At 40.6% G+C, this 24,792-nt stretch overlaps 1 protein-coding gene across 1 annotated transcript; it reads right to left on the bottom strand.

Moving 5' to 3' along the window:
• Nucleotides 1-357: 357 nt before the first annotated feature.
• On the bottom strand, nt 358-16,851 carry LOC143889476 (PRLI-interacting factor). The gene is made up of 2 exons (XM_077393694.1): nt 16,001-16,851; nt 358-1,516 (listed from the first exon to the last, which is right to left on the bottom strand). Exons 1-2 carry the CDS (start codon nt 16,724-16,726, stop codon nt 581-583), a joined length of 1,662 nt encoding a protein of 553 aa, XP_077249809.1. The 5' UTR covers nt 16,727-16,851; the 3' UTR covers nt 358-580.
• Between the last annotated feature and the right edge of the window lie 7,941 nt (nt 16,852-24,792).

Raw genomic sequence — 24,792 nt, 5'->3', positions numbered from 1 at the left:
ATCCCATAATGCATTCGAGGTTTCACAGAGAACAAGCCATCATCTCATCGACAAGATAAAGACTACCAAAACCAAAGTTTTAGCATTTCTTAGCACGGCTAAAGCAAATCCTAGTTGACTCGGCACGATGCGTCATAACTCGACGATGCAGCCATAAATCAGGAGAGTCAAAGGAGTTTTGATTGATTTTGTAGGGAGGACTCGAACAAGAAAGAGATCGAGGTAAAATGGAAACTGAGTCGGCTGAGTGCATGATGAAAGGAGTTTTGAAACCACAACCAAAATTGATGGATCAAGAATATAATCTGATCAAGATGAAGTAAATTGGTGAGATTTTGGCGCCAGTAACAGATACGATTGGGTTAACATGGCATGTGTACCTGAACGATGGCTGTCTAGAATGAGCCTAACAGCCACTTTCTAAGCATTTTTTCCCAGATTCAAATTTGTTATTAGTTGTTAAACATAGTTGCTTGGGTTATTGACTCCCGTGGTCTTGGATATTGGCATTTTAAAGCTACATTCCCATACAATTTCATAAATTACACAAGAAAAAAAGCAGCAGTAAGCAACAATCTCATCACAATTCATCAATGTGGGACGACTCTGAAGCTCTTGAGAATGACCTGCGCCACCAGACTTGAAAGGCTCTGCTCAGGTTAGGACATTCCGTGCCAAACCGAGAGAAATACCCAAACCATTCCACAAACAAACTCTGCTGCTTTTTCAAAGGGAGTGTGAGGAGCGCCTGACCCATGGCTTCCTCCAACTCCCTAACATCAAGCCCCTTTGAACACCTCTGTAGCCAACCAAAGTCGATCAACATTGGCTCAAACCAAGCCCGAAAAACACTGTACCTCACCTCCCCACGGCACTGCAGCCTCCCTCTCCCTAGCGCAATGAACACGTGTGCTGTAATCCGACTGAGTTCGTATCTAACCATCGGAGAAGCTTTTTGATGCATTCTAAACAACTCCCTCTGATTCCCCCACAACCCCACAAACTCTTCCCCCATTTGCTTGTCTAAGAGAATTTCAAACACCCAATTTAGATTGTCAACTTGCTTTGAAATCCGTTCGATCAGAGGCCTTTCTGTTTCATTTCTCGTCACGCAATCTTTCAAGATTGAGTTTGATGCTTCTTCAAAGTAGAGAATTAGTAACTGCAAACAAGAGTTACAAATGTTGTACAAACCCTCCTTATTGAGCCCAGCGGGGTCTTTCTGATAGACTGAGCTTGTGGAAAGGAGGCCTTTGACAAAGGACTTCAACTCCTTTCTTGCATTGTGGTCAGTACCGCTGGTGACGGACTGAATGAGATGTATTGCCAGTGGTTGAGAGATGATTGGATCCTGAGAGTACAACCTGGTTAACATGTCTCGAGCAATCGATTCGTCAAATTTACATTTTGTAAAGAGGTTTTTCAGCTTCTCTTCTTCACTCTCACTCCATGGAACAGCTTCAAGGTACTTCAAACATGACCTGACACCTAACTCAAACATGATGATCGAAGATACCTGATGGCAAAGAATGTAGTCTTTTTTAAGGGTTTCAAATGACTGAATAACAAAAAAAAAAGACCACATCAAATCATCAAAGAAGGTAGCATTTACAGAAAATAGCAATTGATAAGCAAAACTAAATCAATTGATAAGCATGTTGTGATGTTTGACTTAGTTACGATGACCACGAGTTGGCAGCGGAGGAAGACTCGGCATTCAGGCGAGATGCCCGTTGGTGTGGTACATAGTGGGTTTAGTACGCCCCGCCAGAACAGGTCTGAAATAAACAAATAGGTGTGTGCAGCACTCATGAATGACTGCCAGTGATATACTGGAGGAAGGTGGGGGTGACGTCAAGTCTGCATGGCCCTTGTGGGCTGGGCCACACACATGCCACAATGGCAACGACAATAGGAAGCAAGGAGGAGCAAGAACTACAAAAAAATTTCCGAAACCGCCCTCGATATTTTTCCGGTTCAGATTCATTGAGAAACTCTGAGAAATACCCATCTTTTTCCTACCGCATACACCCAGGGAATACAGCAGTACACAAGGGGCAAAACGTCCCCCACAATATGCAAAGCAAACACCCAAAACAGACACATGCTCTAAAATTTATAGTTCTACTCCTCCCACTACATGTATATTGAGTATTGACTATCTCCACATCCTCCACCCGAAATACCAATCATCTAGTAAATATTATGGAAATATAGAATACCCATACATTTGAAAATATTGGTATTCTAAATTTCCTGTGCATGACATATATAGTTTCCTTGCCTTCCTAAGCATTGTTAGCAATGCACTAGGGCTCAATTATTTCAAGCTTTATGAACTTCAGAACTAGTAAACTTTAATGTAGCCCGGTCTGGCATAGACAAATTGACAAAAGCAGAATGGAATATACAGAATCACTCTAAAAAATTACATGTTGGAACACCTAGAAAGTAAAGCAAAAGTAACTTGCGAAAATGTATTGTAGGCTAGTATACTTGAATTTTGATTTAGTAAACATACCAATTGTTTGCTTATTTGCCAAGCTAGAATAAGTACAACAAAGAATAGAATATTCAAATCCAATCAACTCACCACTTAGATCTAACACAATCCAGATGCAAAGAGTGAAGAGATATCCAGATTCAAGCACCAAATATTCCACTATATTAAGGAAATAACAAGCACAGTAGAGGTTAGTCATGCCAGATTATAAGAAACTGTAACCTCGCACTAAAGAGACATGGCCTTCAAAATTCAAGCGAGGAAAATGCATGGGTACAAACCATAGCATTCACATGGCTCAATAAATATAAAAAATCAAAAGAAAAATTCCTTCGATAATTAAAAAATAAATATTCGTAAGGCTCTTGCACATTATGAGAATAACTTGATTACAGAGCAGTTAAATTCCCCAACAAAATAAATATGAACATGGCATTCACAACCAAGCTGGGAACTAAATTAATACAGTTTGTGTGCCACATTTGTAAATATTTGCTGCCAAAATTCAACATGAAAACATAAACAGAAATTTCTCATTAGCTGAATAATGATAAATCTTAATGCAAATAGAGCTCAGTGAAAGATAAAAAAGACTGAAATATCCTAACTTAAATTGCATAACTAAAAGCAACAAAGTAGCTTTATTAGACATTACTGTATTCTAATTTCACGTCATGAAGCCCAAGTTGTGTGTGTGTGTGTGTGTGGGGTGAGGGTGGGGGGGGGTTGTGTGTGCGGTCATCCAACTCTACGGAACCTGGATCCGCTCTCCTCTATTCTAGTCGAAAATGATACTCAGCTTTCCTTTGTCATTGATGGCAGCAATGGAAGAGCATCATGCAAACACATGAGAAATTAGATACACCACAACGAACACAAAGAGGCCCTAATTTCCCAGCTGACTAACTCAGAAGAACCATCATCATTCACACAAGCAGTAGACAGTCGTAACTGGTACATGGTCGAAGCTACGGTAAAAGTGATGAGCACTTTATATAGGAATCCTGCAAGGAATATCCTTGTCATGCATTACAAATGGGTGTTTAAATTGAAGCAGAACCCTGAAGAGACAGTAGACTAGTACAAGGCACGACTTGTATGCAAGAGCTAAAATCAACATGGTCTTGATTACGATGACACATTCAGCCCCGACGTAAAGACCAATACCATACGGTTTATTTTGGCACTAGCCATCACCTTTGGCCGGAATCTTTGACAAATGGGTGTCAAAAATGCCTTTTACATGGGTCTTTGAAGGAAGAAGTATATATGGAGCAGCCAGAGAGATTTAAAGATGGAGAGACAAAGGTGTTTTGTGTGAAAAGTTAAGAGAACCCGTATATGGATGGACACGGGCGCCCAAAGGTTGATTTCATCAACTCCACGCAGTGTTAAGAAGAAGAAAGAACAAGAGAAGCAAATCAAATAACTTTTTTTTTTTTGAAAATTGATAGAAATATATTGATAATTCATACAAGAATTACATGAAGAGGGGACTAGGAGTCCCTCATGAACTACATCGTATGAGGACCTAGGAGATAACTCCAGGGCCCTAAAAGAAAAATCCAAAACTATTCCCCCTTTACCCATCCCCTTTACATTCACCGGTCCAATACAAAAAAACTAAGATTTCAACTCCTGCGATCTTCCTAGAATTTGACCCCGATATCCATGATGTTAACACCCATTCAGTAATTACAATCCCCTGAATACAATTCAGTGATCCTCCCTGCCAGGTACAATAAAGACACTCGTGATCTCCAGGAAAAACACCTTCTTTGGCCAGGCGGTCTACCATCACAATTGCTGACCTCCTCCTAGTGCTATCATCAATCTGATTTTGCAAACGAGGTCCTTAATACCCGAAATCATTTTCTCATCTAAACGGAGTAAATCCTCCTTCCGGACAGCAATAATAACCCCAACGGATTCGACTGCATCTTATGAGCAATGGTTGTTTCGACCCCAAAACTCATTGATAGAATTTTCCACTACCCTCGAAGTTTAGATTCAATGATATCAAAAAATCAGGTTTTCTCCTATGGTAGAAGTCCTTTGCCACCATCTTTTTCTTCCTCTCCGTCCCCAAACCCCTAATCTCCCAAATTATGTTCTTCTCTTAAGAAAACGAGTGTCCCTCCCACAATACCCTCTAACCTTCGCGCGTCGTAAGGCTTTGTGCTCCCTTTTTCCTTTTCCCAAGCTTTTTATTTTATGTTTACCGGCTTGATCCCTATCTTCGATCTCCATGAAAGTCTTTCGGGTGCAAACATCATCATTCTTATTCAGCATGCCGAGATCGTCACTCATAGCATTCATGGCGACGAGCTCATCATCCATGTCCTTATCCATTGAACCCTCATCAGCCAGGCTGGAAAAGGAAGAGATTTTATTTTCTTGAAAAGCGCCCTATTAAGGTTCCTACATCTGTGGGTCAACACAGATTTTGGATCCTTAAGAATATCTGAGGAGGGAGAGTCCAGTTCTTCAGGCAATTTCTCGGATTGGGCCAATTCCGTTGGTTCATCTGATTTTTCCAGATATTCCAAATCTGGAACTCTCACCTCCAGATGAAATTCCACATAATCAGATTCTTTTTTTTGGAAAATCCACATAATCAGATTCTTCTGTCTGATCCTTGGAAGAATCCGAAGCAATATTACGAGACCCTTCATTCTCAAGATTGTCACAAAGGAGATGATGCTTCGAGGGAATGAACTCCAGAGGGATGATATGCAGAGCTTCACGACTCTGACTTTGATAAACCAAATAACTTATTCTTTATCACATTGTTAGGAATGGTGTTTCTCATGGTTATGTTGATGATATTATAAACAACAATGAGATACGAAGGGTGCTAATAGTTTAAAGGAAGATTTTGATAGGACAAACCTTAATTTTGATAGGATAAACCTTAAGGAACTGTATTACTCCCATGGTGCCAAAAGTTGAGAGAAACAAGACATGCTTTAGTACGGATCTTCTTAATAGAGTCAGAATGATGAATAACAAGCTAGCCATGTTACATGGATTCTTCTAAATGGGCGAAGAATCCGTGTCGGAAATGCCTCGGATTCCAGTACTTCAGGATTCTTTGAGACACTTCTAGATCTATTTTATCTGTTTTTTTTTCTGAATACCAACACCACAAATTTACAATTACCGCATGGGCCAGTCAGCACTCCTTTTTTTTCTGATTGGCAGCCAGTCATCACTCCTGCGCTTCAGAGCAAAAGATTAGGGGGAAGTGGAGAACATGAAAGATGCCCTATGCTGCATGGTAGGGGCCTTGCATTATCTCAAATTCACTAGACTTGATTTATGCAATATTAGATTTGCCAACGTCTACATGATCCAAAGGAGCAACACTTGCAGGCAACCAAGAGGATCATGAGATGAGATATACGCGGGAGACAAGGAGGAGGAGAATCCAAAGATTTGCCGATCATGAGACGAGACGCCCCACTCCCACCATCCGAAGACGCGACAAGACGAGACGAACCCCTTCTTCCTTATCGTCACATGCTATACCTAAGACTATTGCAGATGCCTTATCTCATCCAGGTTGGCTCTCTGCTATGGCGACTAAGATGGAGGCTCTTGCCTCTAACTGTACATGGGAGTTAGTTCCACTGCCTCAGGGTGCCCAGGCTGTTGGTTGTCGTTGGGTGTTTACTATTAAATATCTCCTCGATGGTACTGTTGATCGGTTGAAAGCCCGTTTGGTGGCTAAGGGCTATACACAGACCTATGGTGTGGATTATATGGAGACCTTTTCTCCAGTGGCCGATTCGTGTGCTTATTTCTTTGGCAATTAACCATGGATGGCCTCTCTATCAATTGGATGTTAAAAACGCCTTCCTACATGGTGACCTCTCTGAAGAGGTGTACATGGGCTACCTCCTGGGTTTGTTGCTCATGGGGAGATTGGCTCTATTTGTTGACTTCGGAAGGCATTATATGGGCTTAAGCAGTCTCCACGAGCTTGGTTTGGTAGATTCAGCGAGGCCATTAGGCGTGAGACAGTGTGCGGTTGATCACTCTACATTCAGTGCTCACTCTTGTGAGGGGTATATCTTTTTTATCATGTATGTGGATGACATTGTGATTACTGGGGATGATGAGTCGGGTATTCAGAAACTCAAGAAGTTTCTTCTGACAGAGTTTTGTACCGAAGACTTGTGACGTCTGAGGTACTTTCTAGGTATAGAGGTGGCATACTCCTGTGGTGATATATCCTTGTCGCAGAGGAAATATGTTCTTGATATATTAGAGGAGATGAGATCCATAGGAATAAAGCCAGCTGAGGTTCCTATTAGGGCTGCAACTTGGGTCGGGTACTACCTGACCCGCATGGACCCGACCCGAAAATAGCTTGGGTTGGGTTCATGTTTCTCGGGTTTCGGGTCGAGCCGGGTCTACGATCCAAAAGCCCGCATGAATCTCGGGTCGAGCCGGGTTTGAAGGGGCCCGACTCGACCCGAGTTACTTAAGTTGTAGTATGTATTTTTTTCTTCTAAAACTTTGTTAATTTAAAAGTGAAAACTTAAAAGTAAAACTCATGCACACACGCAATCACAGGGACTCTTTCCACCTTCTGTTTGTTCCCCCCATTTAGCTCTAGGGTTTCAAGTTTCAACTAAATAGTTAATGCACTTAATAGTTTGTTGTTTATCTCATATGTGATGTAGGCTGGAAAGAGGAAATTAGAAGAAGAAGAAGAAAGAAGAAGAATTAGGGGGAGAATAGAGAGAAGAATAGGCGAAGAAGAGATGAAAATAACCTGAAGAAGAGACGAATTTATAGAGAAGTAGAAGAAGAAGAGAAGAAATCAGAAGAGGGAAGAAGAAAACCAGAATTAGAGGGAGAAGAATCTTTATTCAATATCAATCAAAGTTACAAAATAAGTTGTAAAGAGGCCTATATATAGGCAAATAAACAACCTGGAAAATAGTAACCTACTAAAACATGAACTCTTATAGAAGCCTACTAAAATAAGAACTCCAAATAACCAAATGACTAAAATACCCCTAATAAAATACTAATTGGCAAATATGCCACTTATTTAGGCCTAATATTTGCATCATTCTCCCCCAGTTGAAAAGAACTCGCCCTCGAGTTCTAGTCCGCCTGGGTCAAATATGAAAATAATCCAATGAAGCAGAAGGAGGCGCAATTCGTCTGAAGCAATCATGATGGCTAATGCTCGAGACAATCGAGAGAAGCATCTGCAAGGTCGGCGGAAGAAGAGGAAAGAAAGGGCCCATGTAGACTCATGCGAACAGAATCTGCGCTGGAGAAGTAAACTAGCTGGGAAGATCGCAACATAATCCTCCTGGATCGGTGGGATCGGCATAACAACAATGGACAGTATCAATCCATAACTAGCCTCAACAAGGTCATCATCTACTGGTATCACATCGGGCACAATGGAATCAACAACAAAATCATCTGCTATAATCGTATCCGGTATAGTGATATCAGACAGGCAATCCTCCTGATCAATCTGCATAACAAGTACCTCTGTGTCTACACAAATCTCGACAATCTGCTCAACTGGCTCAAAGATAGTGCAATCCTCCATAATATATTCTCGATCATCTGTCTCAAGTAATGGCTCGACAAGCAAGCCACTAGCATCTGACTCATGGTGATGCTCGGTCGACTATGTCAATGGATCAACCTCATGCGGCTCTGCCAAAATATCTGTCTCGACTGTAGATGTGGCAAAATCTCTCTCTAAATGCTCTGCAATCAGTGCGGCGGAAATCTCAAAAGCATCATGTGCAACGATGTCGATATCAGCAATCAACTGAGTCTCTAACTCTGGATCTTCCATCTCAGAGCCTGAATCTGAATATGATGAAATCAAAGGTTCAACGTCGATGATCTCATCAATACTAACATCGTGCTTTGTAAGAATAGCAGCAACGTTAGGTGGGATGGATGAAGTAGTGAAGCGGCTCTGCAAATATAACTCGCGCATGCGACGCTCGAAATATCGGTTTTCAGCTGCAGCTGCGGCTTGTCGTTCACGGCGAGCTGCTTCTTCTCGTTGAGCGGCTTTTTCACGTATCAATCTTTGGTCATACGATGCTCGCTCACGTTTCAATCTCTGTTGATTTTGATAGTGGTATGTAAATTCATAACGAACATCCTCCCATCGACGAAATGGAGGCTTACAAAACTCACGACGCTCGTTAACGAAGAAATTCCATCTCGACTTGGCTTCGCGGCACACTGTATCCATGACTTTGCGAATTGTTATTTGATGATCATAACCACAGTACCTATGGTATGCATTAAGTGCATGGATCCAATCTAGACACGCATGCTCAACATCTCCATAGGGATAGGTGCAGTCATCATAACCATAGAAATATGGAACATGTGGTGCAGAAGAATATCGAGGATCATATCTATCAAAATATGGAGCAGCTAGAGGAGCCATAGGGATCAGCATCAAAAACTGAAATCAACCGTCTAATCGGTCTGGCATGTCGAAAGAAGCACAACGTCTGTCGCAGATCTAAAATTTGGATGAGTGAAAGCTGATGATCGGAAGAAGGAACGCGATCAACGGCTTGGATTGCTCCTGAAACTGTGCTGAAGACTGCTATCCGCTGCTGAAAATAGGCTGAATGCGCTCTAAAAATTGTCACGAACAACTTTCATGTTGAAGTCGAAGGCCAATTTTGAACGGAAATAGCTCGGGTGAGGAGAGAGAAAATGCGATGCTAGAGAGAAAAAGTAGAGAAAAAAATGAGGAGAGGAAAAGTAGAAAAAGATGAGAGAAGAATTTTCTTTTTCTTTTGCTCTTTTCTGTTTTTTTTTTTTAAATTGGGGGGGGGGGTGCCTACTGGAAAAAGTGGGGGTTAAATAGGTAGTTTCCAAAAGGAAAGGGGTGCGTAGGGGAGAATTAGGGGGTGGGTAATAAGGCCTTTTTTTTCTTTTCTTTTTTTATGTGGTCACGTGCACCACATTAAATAAGATAGGTGAGGGTGGCCTTTGGGAAATTAGCGAGGGTTCATATACCTTATAATATATACCTATATTATAAGGTAATAACACAAAGGGGGGCTGTCCAAGTAAAGAAGGGGAAGGTAAAAAGTGAGGGTATCGAATAGGTAACTTACCACTTAAAAAAATGCTTCTTCAAATGACTTGTACAGCAAGTAACCTCCAAAAGGACAACTTTCTCAAAAACAACTCTCTGTAAAGTAACTTTCCATCTTTTGTTTTTCCCTGCAAAGTAGCTTTAGAGGAAACTTACCCTTTTTCCTTTATTAATGCTAACTTCTTTGACAAGTCACCCCACAAAATCAATTACTTTAGATGCTCTTTTTTGACAAAGATGGGAATAGCAGCTGCTGCCATGTTGCTTCCTCGAGAAGGAAGCCTTCCTTTTTATATATTTCATTTTTTTTTGTCAACTAACCTGCTTCTTAGGTAACCTCTATGGCCAATGGACATTATTGGCTATCATAAACCAAGATGGTACAACAGGGGTGGTACGAGGATTATCGGCAAAAATAAATTGGGAAGAATAGCTATCGGCTGGGCTGTGTTTGCGTATTGAACAAAGGTGGGTTTGATGGAGCAGAGGCTTAAATAGGGAGGGTGTGGCTTTTGGATCGTCAATAGGCTTAAAGAATAGGAAGACAAGGATGCTCGGCTGAGATTTATGGGGTGGTTTACGGATGTAATTCTTGGGTTAGGGTTTGGATCTGAGGAGAGGTTTAGATGAACTAATAGTGCTAAAGTTCCTACGAGAGTGATGGTAGGAGGTTCGGATAGAAATTCCGGGCAGCAGGGATTTTTTTTTTCCAATTTATTTATGACAGCAAGAGGGGGCTACTGTTTGGCACCAAGGGTTTGGGTTGCGGTTTTTCTGTGGAAGAGATGGAGACGATGGAAAGTGGATGGTTGAACTCGAAAAGCTAAGAATTGGGCGATGAGGGGCTGAGTTTTAAAGAAGAAGAAAAAAATACCTCTAGGGCTGAGATTAAGAATTGATGCTGATTCACTTCGGAGGCTTAGATCTTTCGCTTTGATACCAATTGATGCAGCACCGTGAAGAAAAGTTGAGAAATGGGGAGAGAAATAGAAGAAATCAGAAGAGGGAAAAAGAAAACCAGAATTAGAGGGAGAAGAATCTTTATTCAATATCAATCAAAGTTACAAAATAAGCTATAAAGAGGCCTATATATAGGCAAATAAACAACCTAGAAAATAGTAACCTACTAAAACATGAACTCTTAAAGAAGCCTACTAAAATAAGAACTCCAAATAACCAAATGACTAAAATACCTCTAATAAAATACTAATTGGCAAATATGCCACTTATTTAGGCCTAATATTTGCATCAATATGAGTATAATCATTTTCATTTGGTAATGCATCAATTTATTCTCTTTGGACTAGTTATTAGTTAATGCACTAAAGAGTTTTCCATGCTTTTTTCTACTTCTATGAGTTGAGTTGCCTTGCCAAACAAGAGTTTTCCTTAAAAAATTGCATCAACGTAAAAAAATCCGACCCGACCCAAGATTTATCATGGGTAGGACCGGTTTTGGGATTCATGGGTTTTCCGGAAAAAAAACCAGACCCGACCCAGCCTGAGATATTTCTCGGGTAGGGTTGAGTTCTTCAAAACCCGACCCGCCCGACCCGAGTCGCAGCCCTAGTTCCTATGGATCCCAATGTGAAGCTTCTTCCGATCAAGAGGAGTTGTTGGAGGATCCTAGCAGGTACAGGAGACTGGTTGATATGCTTGATTGTGACTCGCCCTGACATATCATATGCAGTGGGAGCAGTGAGCCAGTTCATGAGTTCTCCTCGTACTTCACATTGGGCAGCTGCCCTTTAGATAGTTAGATACTTGAAGAGTGCCCTGGAAAAGGTTTATTTTTCAAGAAACATAATCATATGAGACTGAAGGGGTTCACAGATGCAAACTGGGCAGGATCTTCAACAGATAGGAGACCAACTACAAGCTATTGCACATTTGTGGGAGGAAATCTTGTCTCTTGGCGTAGTAAGAAACAAGATGTTGTATCTAAATCGAGCGTAGAGGCTGAGTACCGAGCTATAGCTCACACATGTAGAGAGTTGACATAGTTGAGGTCTCTGAAACAAGATGTTGTATCTAAATCGAGCGCAGAGGCTAAGTACCGAGCTATGGCTCACACATGTAGAGAGTTGACATAGTTGAGGTCTCTTCTGCAACAGATTGGTATTCATTCTTCATCTCCATCGTTGTTGCATTGTGACAATATGGCAGCAATTCATATCATTTATAATCCAGTGTTTCGTGAGAGGACGAAGCATATTGAGGTTGATTGTCACTTCGTTCGTGAGAAGCTTCAGAGTGGAGAGATTAGTACCATCTTCACTAGGTCTGCAGATCAGTTGGCTGATGTATTCACCAAACCATTGGCAAAATCCAAGTTGAGAGATATTTGTAATAAGTTGGGGTTGTATGATATATACACTTCAGCTTGAGGGGGAGTGTTAAAGGGTATTTTGGTCTTTGTAATATATACATCATATAAATATGAAATCGTGTGGGAGAGAACTCCAACTCTCTCTCGCTCTCTCACGCCATTCTCCATCTCTTCTCTTCTCTATCTCATCATGTAAGAACTTAACAGAAAGAAAGAAATCCTAGGGTATTCAAGGGCCTTGAAAAATCACGACTCTTTGTCAATACCAAGATTATAGAACTTACCATAGCTTGGGTGAAAAGCTTACTAAGCTTCAGGTTTGTTTCAGCCTATGACTTGTGGTCTGGGTGGAAAGACATTTACTACAGTTGTGAGCAAATGGAGACTAACTCCTCTAGATGGGAACCGCCGGACCCTGGAAAAGCAAAATTTAACTTTGCCAGTTCTTGGAATAGCAAATTCCAACAAGGTAGAAGTGGGTGCAGTCCATCAAGGTTTAAGGATTAAAGAGGGCATCTTCTTTGGACAGATTGGTAGTACAAGGAGACTCCCTCGGTGTTATCAGTGGCTGTAGGGGTCTCATCCCTATCCAAGAAGATTTGCGCAATGGTTTGATGAGATTTAAGACTGAGTGCAGGGCGCATCCATGATCTATAGGCATGTTAATAGGTTAGCAGCCAACGGTGTGGCTGATAGGCTGGCAAGGGCCAGTGTAGAAGGGAAGGCCAAGAGATGTTTGATTTCCTCCCACCCTGAATATCCTATCCCTATTGTATTGTATCTTCTTTCTTTCCTCTTCGATTTGTATTGACCATCTCAGTTGCTGAGACTCCCCCCTTTATTTATTCTTTCTCAATAAAATGCTCTACCATTCAAAAAATAAAAACATAAAAAAAACTACGCCCATACATATGACTAAGCTTAGCATTCACAAAAAAACCAATTACATTCTCAGCATTCCGAAATGTGTAAATGGACAGTAATGGACAAAGAAGCCTAGACAAGTTCATCAATGAGTTGGAAAATAACATCAAGAAATTTTTATTACAACCAAAGGATTAAGGTCCAAAAGAACTTCGTGTACCCGGAGGGGGGGGTGGTGTTGGGGTCTTATTAATAGCTGGGAACTTGGGATTTTACAGTCCATTCATTAAACCAAAAATAAAGATAACAACAAGAGGTAACACCTAAGTGAAATGGATGGATGTGCAAGTGCCTCTTAATGTGACACGCTCTCCCCACCTAGTTAGCCTAGTCAATAAAGCAAGTGTAATTAAAGGATTTTGGTATAGAACCATGGATCAATATCATCATCTATTTTGAATTTTATGCATCCCACTTTAATATCTTGACTCTTTATGGTTTATTTTGAATTTTATGCATCCCATTATAATATCTTGACAATAATGGTTTTCTACAAATTATGCATTCAAAACTATCACTTTTTCATACCATCATAATTTCCAACATCAACTGACATGTTTGGTTTTGGCCAACATGTGTTGGTTTTGATGGCTAACGATGCAATATCCATGGGTACCTAAATCATTACAAGATGTCGGCTGACATTGATGCATGCCAACAGCATTTCGGTCATGTAGACCGAAACATTACAAACTTAGTATAAAGATTACTTGGCGTATATCTAACAAAAATGAATGTATCATTGTGAACATGTATCAACAAAAACATGAATTGATGCACTAACACACTCATTATTGTACTCTTTTATGACGTATCCAACCTTTTCACTACCTTGAGTTTCATTCCTTGTATTATGCATTTATGAGTATGGGCATGAGACCTTAACTTTATGGAATCAATGAATGGAGTAGCATTTTCATACATTTAGTGTTTATTTGAAGCATATATTTATGTGTTTGTATAACATTTTACGTTTGGAATGAACATTATTATTCAGCTGTTCCACACGTGTGTTGTCTGTCACTAAGTGCATGATCTTGTTAAACTATTATGGAAGGTTGTCTTAGTTACATAATGGTTTCTAAGTTTGTATTTGTGCTTATTCTATCATTTGTTGAAGTTACATCACTTATATCTTGTGCTTGTGAGTGTAGGAGAGGGGTGGATATTTTTGGGGATATTTGGCAGAAATAAGATGATATGAACAAGTACAAAAGTAAAAACTATGGGTTTTGAGTTTCCTTACACTAGGGGTACTCAAAGGATTATATAGGTCCACTCAAGTTGTTTCTTGTAGGCCCCAAGTGTAGAATATAAGCAGTATTTAGAATAGAAATACGTAATTTAGGCGACTTTTGGCGCTTTTTTGTTAAGTTGAGTTAGTTCTTATGGGACTCTAGATCAAGGGTTGGTATCAAATCTAGGCTTTACGAGTATTGGGAATGGATATAAATTGTTCTTTCGTGTAATTTTTTACATCTCTTTCATATTAAATATGAATGTCTCTAGTTTTGGTTGTGATACTTCAGATCTAGCTGTGGTAGGTCCTACACTCTAGAGTGATTGTACAATACTAGAATGATATGATATTGTTCTTTCATCTTTCTGTTAAGAATTCTCAACTGATATATTAGCTTCTTCAACTATGGATATAGGATTCTTTTACTTATTTTCACGGGTATTTATTTATGAGATTTTGAGGTAACTTAGGGCGTGTTCGGCAACTATCTATTTGCACGATTCTCCTCATTTTTAGGTGAGTGGAATGAGAATCCCTAAAAATCTCACAAAATTTGTTCGGTAATCTGACCCGCTAAGGTCCGGTTCTAAACTTTTGCCTTTTTTTAGACTTAAACCCACGATTCTACAAAGCGACTAATTGTCGCTTCTCAGATTCTCATGAATCCGTTTCTCGACCAGATAATTAGGCGAGAATGAGAAGCCTTGCCGAACACGCCCTTACTTCTTCTTTTTTTGGAATGGTTTTGAGGTAACTTCCTCACATGTGAAACTTCATATAAAAGGTTCAGTCGCTTATAGTTTGTGATATTATATTGCCAGATTTTTTTTTTTTCTAATGTCCATGCCTAGAATAAGACCCTATGGAACAAGTTAGTGCTTGGCCCCTCACTAACATCTCATGTGTCTAAAGCCGTAGCAAGCGTCCATGTCTACGTTACACAGTTGACAGTATATGACTCCTCCCTACCTGCATTTTATAACAAAAGAGGATTCATTTGAGCATTATCTTAACCACTCATGAATTCAACAGTGTAGATAATTCCTTCAGACATCAAGTGACATACTTTCCTCGAGAAGGTTAAGAAACAGATCTGAAATCTACCATTTATCCATCATTCTAAGACGTACCATATGATGAAGAAACAGAAAAGTGTGGTATAGTATCACTTCTATACTGTGAGGTAAATTAAGCAGAGGAAATAAATTCAATTAAACAAAGTAGTTTGTAGAGGTTCATATAGCAAATTTGAATTAATAAATTACCAAAGAAACAAAGGCTCTGTTTGGTTGCAAAAAAGCCAGGCTTTGTAGGGTTTTTCTTGGGATTGATGCTTTCTCTCTTTCCGTCTTTCTCTCAATTTTCTATCTCTATATCGGTAACGACACCCCCTACTACTACTCTACCACTATTCTACAAGGTTGACAACCAAACATTTCTTATCATTGCTCTACGAGGTAACTACGACAGGACTGCAAGGCTTGTCTCCTCCCAGTTGACGCCTTTAACCACTACTCTACAAGATAACTACTTGCAACCAAACAGAGCCAAATAGATAACAAATGTGTGGAATGAGCAATACAAGAAATGAAACTCAAAGCAGGGAAAGATACTAAATTTCACACCAATAGGTTCATATAACAAATTTGAATTGACGAATTTCAAAAGAAGGAAAGAGACAACCAATGTGTGGAATGAGCAATACAAGAAATGAAACTCCAAGCAGGAAAAGATACTAAATTTTAAGCTGTTAGAGTTGGTGTTATTGAATCATTTATACTTCAACACAACAAATGTGTGGAATGAGCAATACAAGAAATGAAACTCCAAGCTATGAAACATGCTAAATTTCACACCAAGTAAAACAAAAACCTTTGAAACCCTCACCTCAAGTATATCAACGGAGCGAGAAGCCCCCGCCTTCATGAGACGCCTTGTTACATCCTTCTCATACATCAGCTCAATTGTCTCCCTAAACACCCCCAAATCTTCAACATCCCCCACCTCAATCACACAACAATCCCCCAAATTACGCGAACCATTACGAAATTCCCCAATCTTAGCTGCGAAAAATGGACTATTTCTACAAATAACCTCATGATCCAGTTCCAAAACCAAACGCCCTCCATCCCTCCCTTTCAAATCCAATCTCACATCAAAACCCTTAGACCTAATCCCATCTGTTAATGCCATCATCTTCATAGTAGATGAAGAAACCCTAGTTTTTTCCCGCGGAATCGGTTTCTCCGCAACCGGAGGAACCGAATCAAGCTCCGATTCCGACGCATTTTCCGGCAGGGATTCACGAGCGACATCAGAATCAATTGGCGAAACCCTACCGGGAGAAAGAATCCGGCGAGGATCAATAAGCCCTAACCCTAACCCTAACCCTATTTTATGGCTAGCTGAAGGAGAAGGAGAAGGAGAATTGGGATACGAATTGTAGTGTTTCGAAACGGCATCTGATTTTGAAGGTTTTGAGGTGTTTCGAGATGTGAAATTCTCGGGGCTTCGTGGAGTAACAAAAGAGCAACACAAGGTTCGCCGGAACCCTAGCTTTTTACGCCGGCGAACGGAGTACCTATCGCCGGAATCCGGCGTTCTGACCGGCATTGTTAGTTTCTTTTCACGAGATTGGGTTTTGGCATTGGAAAAAACGCGTATTTTGGAATTCGTTCCAGATTTCTTTCATTGGGGTTTTTGGATTTTATTTGAGTTGGGGGTGGAGCGAGCGAGAGATAGACAGATAAGAGAGAATATCTGGGGAATGATATATTGTACCTACTTTTCTTACCTCGGACAGCCCTCTCTAGTGTCTTTGTGACCGCTATTTTAGACTAGAGGGGGCTGTCCGAAGTGAGAAAAGGGGGTGAATATATCACTAACGGAATATCTTTCTTGCTTGCAACTATTTTAGGGGTGTCGTTATAATCTGAGCTCGTTGGAATATAAGGCCGGCTGTTCGTTATGACCTATCCAACATTGTTTGTGCCGTATAGACGGTCAGGATCAAATCAGAGAGGAAAAATTTTCCATCTAAGATAAGCAGACGCTGGAAAATATATTTTTTTTCAGATCCAAACAGCCGTGTAGTTTCTGTTTGATCGTGAGTTTTTATGTTTTGTGAGTTAAATAGTACTGACGAACCCTCGGCATAGGATGATCCAAACCGTCCATTTGATGGGTCAAAGCCTAAATAGGTTGTGTCCAGAAATCATTTCCATAGGTCACCTTTTACCCTTCGCTGATCACTGTGGAAACAGGTAACTCCGGTAATTTCACATTTAATCTCGTTCTTCAATCTAGACCGTCGATCTTAGATCAATGATTGCCTACGTAAGATTTTACAAATGATACAAGCTTACCTTATCTTTTAGAGGGTTGCTAGGAGCTTTTGCTGAATGATGATGGTTTTATTCATGACAGGTGCCCAATAGGACAAGAAAAAAGTAATCCAACAGTTGGTTGAATTCTTTCTTCTCGTAAAATGACAGAAATGCCCTCTACTACGAAAGTAAATTTTCAAGGTAATAGCCACGGAACTGTAGTATAGGAGTCTCTCCGCTGGGCCTAAAGGGCGTCAGAAAAAAGGAATGGTGGAGAACGGTGGTCAGGATGCCGATAATGGTAAGAGCTGTTGACTTTTTATGTGAAAAAAGTCTTTTTGTAATTCAAACTTACAATTGGGTGTTTTTAGTCATTATATGTATGCTTTTGAGCTTCTCATTCAAATTACTTGGGCTTCCCTCCAAAAGGACTAAAGTCATGAGAAAACTTTAATCCTAGATGGGAGGTGTGAGAGGATGAGAGTGGACATATATATACTTTCACTCTCTTAGCCTTGTGAATGAGCAAGAGGTCATGGGGATCCTACGCGCACGGATCGCCCACTTGGGTCCGGTGGGCTTTTGATCTTACCACACACGCGGCTCGGGCGGCCGCGCGCATGAACCTAAGGCTTTTCTTTTTCTATTATTTATTTTTTCCTTTTAACGGTCAAGAGTTTGTTTATTTTATTTTAACTCTTTTTTACCGTTTGAGATTCCTTAACCGTGGTTTAGTGACCGTTTGGAAAACATCTCTCACGAACTAAAAGAGTGCGACGTTTCACCCTAACATGTCGATTACCTTTCTATAAAATCGGGTTTAGAGAAAACAGAAAGATATCCTTTACGGATTCTTCTTCTGCTATTTCTCTTCTTTGGTTTTCTCTCTGGTTTTCTGCCCGAGGCTTTTGGCAAATATAAACGAGTTCTTAGGCATCCGGGCTGTGTGAGTGCACACCCCTGGAGCGAGAGTTGTTGTATCCTGGAGGCATACGCCGAGACGCCCATCCGCACCGTTGATTTGTCATAGTGGGGGCGAGATTTGCCTTAAGGACAGCGAAGATTCTTCGTGCCTCAACTCGATAAGTGATCTAACGATTTCTCTTTTTCTTTACAGATTATTACTGCAGAAAATAGTATTATTGATTTATGTCTTCAAGTTGTGAGGTTAATTTGTTATAAGGTATTCTCGAATCCTTAATTACAGATTTGCACATCAATTTTCTAACAAGAACCCCTTCCCCCTGCCACTCCCCATTATTCCCCAAGTGTAAATTCCTGTCTCCACCCTGCGTACAGAGTTAATCCCATCGATGTAGTCCTATAGCTACTGGTGATAGCATTCGTGAGATGGCATTCTTTTGAAAATTTAGCCCTTATAGAAGTGTACTTAGATTTGACTGATGGTCTTTATTTCCCATTTTGGAAGTGTTTCCTATCTTTTATTGTTTAGGCAACTGTAAAAAGCTGTGACGATTCCCAAAAAGCTCTCAATGATTCCCAAAAAGCTCTCAGCAGCCAGTTGATAAAGAAAATGATCAGCACGACAACATCACAGTCCCATCTAGCCTGCCCTAGACCCACACGGTAAACACCGAGATGAACCGCTATAATCCCAAAAAGGCCCATCCACCTCAGCATGCACTTGTTCAGTTGTCGAGTAAACCAACGCTTTGCAAAACCATTTTCCAAGATAAGCATATCTAATGATATAGATATATTTAGAAAAATAATTTGCAAACTAACCGATAAAACCTGATAAAAATGCCACGGTCGATGAAGATAAACAATTGCACGCTATAGCTCGGCCATAGTGTAAATATCATGGGATCTTCCCCAACCACAATGCTATTATGTATTGGTCTAACTGGTTTCCCAACAATATGCTAGTAGGTTGAATTGATCACACTCGCAAGTTAGCATGACAAAGTAGTGAGCATCAGACCTCAACTTCATAGCAAATCGAAGGGTCCTAAGGGAACAAGGGTTACCTACGGAACTAGCTCCTCACACACGGTGCTTGGTAAACAGGATTAATCCTGCATCTGTAGGTAGTGGTCTCAAGCATGTCTCGCACAATGCACACACCATGGTGTAAATTAGAAAAACTCATAGTTATTCGGGACTAGATATATCGTCATGCGGTTACACCATGCAGGATCGGTCCTCACTGACTATAAGGCTCATCCGACTCATCACGAGAATACCTTATCCTCGTTGTGAAACAGGTCAATCATCATGATCTCCTGCGGAATCAGGGTGGCCAATTACCCCTCCCATGTCCCATATGTCGAGGCAGCTACACATCTCCTCGTGATCGGCCTCATTCTGCACATCTTAGATGTTGGGGCGGTGAATCACCTTCTCGCAATCGGCCTCATCCCGCAGATCTCAGATGTCGGGGGCGGTCTATACTAGACCTGGCAAAGAGCGACCCGGACTCGCCGGTGAACCGGGTCGCAATTTAGTGACCCGTTTTAGTTTGACCCGGGGGTCCACCCGGCCCGTCAAAACTGGTCCGGGCCAGGTGGACCCGCGGGTGCCTGTTAAAATGCATAATAGTTTTTGGGGGAGAGGGTATTTTCGTCCACTTGAATCCCAGTTTTCAAATGCTTTTTCTTACTGTGTGGTCATTTCATGCAGATAAGGACTGCCTTGTCCTAAGGCAAAAGAGGAATAAATTTCATTTTCCATTTTTTTATTTTAATGTAAGACAAAAGGAAAAGAAAATTGTTGGTAGATGGCCATTTGACACCTGCATGAAAATGGAAAATCCGGTGCGGGTATCGAGAAAAACACAAAAAAGAAGAAGAATAGAGTGATAGCTATTAAAGAGAGAGAAAGAAAGGAATGAAAAGACTTTTCAGAGGATGTGACACGTGCCAGGATTTTTTTTAAAGAAAACAACCAAAATTCTTAAAAAAATACGGGTGACCCGCGGGTCGACCTGGCCCGTACGGGCAAAGTGCGGGTCCAAGATCCGTGACCCGTAAAATTTTTCTGGTCATTATGACCCAGCCCGTTTGACCCTCACCTGTACGGGTCGGGTCAAACCCGGTCCGGCCCACCAGTTTGCCAGGTCTAGTCTATACCGTGTGAGTAGTAGATCATACATGTTGACAATCATTAATCAATCTCGGCGATTAATTAAATACATCTAGTTACTTATCATGTCTCTCCACAATAATGTGATAATAAGCAAAAATAAGCTTCCATAGAATAAGCAAATATAATAATTATTATTATGGTGCTTAAGATAGCTAACATTCACCATATCCAAGTAAAATTGATTGAAAGGCTACGCCATTATCTTACAAAACTCCATTAACCCAACCACATACTCATACCCTTACCCCTCCATCAACCTAACCACATACCCATAACCGTACCCCTCCATCGACCGAACCACATACCCATACACCATCAATCCCACACACCCTTATACCATCTACCCACATACCCTTTATTTACCGAGAACAATACTGAATCCCTATTCCAAATACCCATTCCACCAGTCCATACTTCAAATACACATTCCACCACTCCATATTTCAAATACCGTTCCACCAGCCAATATTCCAAATTCATATCCTCAATCCCTATTCTAAATTCTTATTCCCAGTCCCTTAGGAATCCCATTCCTTAAAAAATCCTTTACTTGTTCGAATACTCTATCCTGAATACAAACCTAGGATGCCCAATCTTGGGATACCAAACGTAGGATACCTAACACTGGGATACCCAAATATTGGAACCTAAACCTAAGCTACCATGTCCTAGGATATCCAATACTAGAATACCTTATCCTATAACAACTTATCAAAGGATATCTAATCCTGGGATCTGTCCTACTCCCGGCGCTCAATCCGTACCCCAAGCCTTAGTCCAATTCCCAATCCTTTTGGGATTTCAAGTCGTCCTTACATTAGTTATAGGATCATACCAAAATAGGCATACTAAGCATGTAGGAATTTGCATAAGCACTCTTCAAGCACTTAGCATATAGAACATCCAATCCTCGGCCAAACATTCGACTTTCAGCACAATCAAAACACACCCAGGCACATTGGCATGTAGCTAGACAATTAAGACCCCGGTACTCCTGGCCTGCATGAGTATAGACTGTGAAAGGCTAAACTAACTTCATAAATCATCAGGTCAACTAACTACTTTGCATAAATCACCTAAGACAAGACTCATAACCTCTTTTAGTTAGTACTCAATTAAATAAAATTCTCAAATATAAAGACCGGTTTACCGGGCAAGAACGGTGCCTAATACCTTTCGTTCTCGTAACCAGGCAACGTACCTAATCATATGGGAATGCAGACTTAGTTCGCAGAGTCACTTATGGGTCCTAGGCCCTAACCTAGGTGGTGACTCATCTCTCGAATGATGCAATTCGAGATGGTCATGGACCCCAAAAAGGAAGATTTTAAAGCCCTCTCTCTCCGGGTTTGATGAATGGCTTTTTCAAACCTGGCTTCTTCGAGAGAAGGAATCATCCCTTTTTAATGCCCCCCGACAACAGAGGGAACTTTGTAGGCTATAGCTATGGGCATTGTCTTTTTGATATCGTGCCCTCATGAGTGCTTTTGATGGATCAACTGTAGTATATGATACTGGGCGCCCGAGTCACCTTAATTGGGATCTGGAACTGCTTCAATTCGTGGTTGATCTCCTTTTTGTGAAATTCGGGCTTCCTATCCCAAGTAGGGGTGTTCGTTCGATTATAGCCAAACCGAATAGACCGAAATTTGATTTCGATAACCGAAATTTCCAAAAACCGAACCGAAACCGAACCGATTAAAAATTCGGTTATTCGGTTAATAACCGAATAGTTGGAGAAAAAGTGGAAAAAAGCAAAATCTTGATTTGGATCGGAGGGCTATGATCATCTTATCGAAAATGATTTTTTGAGCACAACCTAATTAAGTTCTGATAAATCAAATGAACGGTTTTGATCATCCCACGGAGTGACCATATAGCACGTTTTTTGGAAAAAATAGTGGTTTTTATCTATAATTTCGGTTAACCAAATTGTTTTTGAGATAACCGAAACAGAATCCGAATAATTGAATTTCCAAAAAAAATAACCGAAACCGAACCGAAAAGAAAAAAAAACCGAACCGAACCGACCAAACCAATTCGGTCCGGTTATTCGGTGATAACCGAATAATGAACACCCCTAATCCCAAGTTCACGGAGTAGCAAAAAAATTGAACATCAACACATCAGGACCGAGCAAACGCCAACAAACTGCCAGCAGCAACCTCATGGGTGTAGAAGGGATCTACCTCCCGGACCAAGCTCCACAAATTGGGGTGGCAATTATTTTTGAGAAAAATAGGAAAATACTGAGAATAAAATATGATAGATAACAAGATAGATTTTAAGATCTTATTGAGTGGTAGGAGAGTCGATTGTTTAACCCTCTCCACCCCAACTTAGAAAGTTGAAAGCAAGATCAAAGTTGGTAATTCACTCCAATGTCAAATAGACCATAGTGTGGCACTTGAATACATGCACGGTAGGCACAAAAGGTTCTCGTACTAGTTAAAAAAACATAGGGATATGCATGCAGACAAGCCAAAAATAAGGCACGTGGTTATGTGCACAAGCGCACGAGAGAGAGAGAAATAATTATATTTTACAAAACACGGGAAAATAAATTTTCTTTGAGAAAAATAGAAAGTAACCAAAAATAAAATGAGATCGACAGATTTTAAGATTTTATTGAGAGGTGGGAGTATGTTGGTCGACCCCCTCCACCATAATTTATGAAAATTATAGTAAGAAGGGGTTTCCATTCACTGGTTAACGAAGTCGGGTAGTTCTCTCAAAAGCCAATACTCCATGGTGTCACTTGAATACATACACAATGCCAAAAAGGTGCACGTCATAGCCAAAAAAAAAAAGAAAAAAAGGCACGCAGACCAAAAAAGGCATGCAGACAGGAAAAAACATGCGGTGCTTTATGCTTTTGGAGTTAAAAGGGAAGTGATATCCCCCCTCCCTTATGGCTATTTTCCCCCCTTTGATTAGTTTTCGTTAACTTTTATGCTTTTGGAGTTAACGGTTGCTTCTCCACGCCTTCATAAAAGTTAACGTCTCCACGCCTTCATAAAAGTTAACGAAAACTGTTAGGCTATGTTCACTTGTGTCCTTGGAAAACAACCTCTTTTTTTCTTGACAAGACCTTCACAAGACAGAATTCTGGTGTTCACTTGCTTTCGAGGGAAAATAGAATTACACATGTGGAATTTCTGCAATAAGTCAGAAGATGACATGGAAAAGCCCATTTCCCCCCTTAAAGCTCTGTTTGGTTGCCGGGGTTTTTTTGTTCCTGGGAGTTTTGTGGGAGAGTAAGTTAAATTTTGGTCCCATCACATGTTTGGTTGCCTTTTAGCACTAGGTTTATTTTAATCCCGCTCTTGTAATGATTACTTGTGGGGTGAATTTTTTAATCCCACTTTTGTAATGATTGCCTTTTCATCCCATCCAAAGATAACCCCAGGAACAAAAATAAACTCAGGAACCAAAAATAAGCTTGAGAAGAATTTTTTTCTACCCAACAGTTCAAGCAACCAAACAAAGGTTTTTTTTTTTTCCCACCATATCTCCCAGGGTATTTTTTTCTCCCACATAACCAAACATGGGATTTTTATTTTACCAGGATACTTCCAGGACTCTTTTTTTCCCACCTATCTCCCAGGGTATTTTTTTCTCCCACATAACTCCCGGGAACAAAAAAAACCTGGCAACCATACAGAGCATTAGGGATTTCATTTCCGACAAAAAACACACAGATTTCGTTTCCCTGGAAAACTAGTGCGAAAAGAAGGGCAAGCAGTTTCCCTAGAAACCTTTTCCTTCGCAAGTGAATAGTCCAAAAAAGTCTAGGAAAACCTTTTCCTGCACAGATTCCTTGGATTTCTTCTCCTAATGCTACGTCAGATTTCCGAGAAACATTTTCATTTCCTTTCCCGGGAAAACAAGTGAACAGAGCCTTAGGCCGGGGGAGGGGGGGTGGAATATCACTGCCCAAGAAAAATCATTTTAATCCCAACTGTCATTTGACCTTATGAGCTGTTGTTGCACTACAAGATTATACTCATAAATCAAATACGCCCAATGCCATGATTCCCAACTGTGACAAAAAAAACTTAAATATAATTTAAAATGGTGGAAAAGAAAGATATTTTACAAGGAAGACAACCGTGCACGCAACCCAAAAATACTGTGGAGCCCACATTGTTTGGGTGATCCAATCCATTCATTTGTTGGGCCCTGACATAGAGAAAGGTGGTGCTCAAAAAATCATAAACATAAGATGATCTTAACCATCTCATC

This window comes from Tasmannia lanceolata, unplaced genomic scaffold, assembly GCF_043159265.1.
Source record: "Tasmannia lanceolata isolate RefF3 unplaced genomic scaffold, GAP_Taslan_0.1 ptg000013l, whole genome shotgun sequence".
Taxonomy (NCBI): Eukaryota; Viridiplantae; Streptophyta; class Magnoliopsida; order Canellales; family Winteraceae; genus Tasmannia; species Tasmannia lanceolata.
This window is presented reverse-complemented; position numbering and strand designations above follow the sequence as displayed.

Coding starts and splice junctions, on each gene's coding strand:
- LOC143889476 (XM_077393694.1), bottom strand. CDS start 16,726: ATGCCGGTCAGAACGCCGGATTCCGGCGATAGGTACTCCGTTCGCCGG. Junction 1,517..16,000: donor GCTCCGTTGATATACTTGAG/GTGAGGGTTTCA, acceptor CTTTGCCATCAG/GTATCTTCGATCATCATGTT.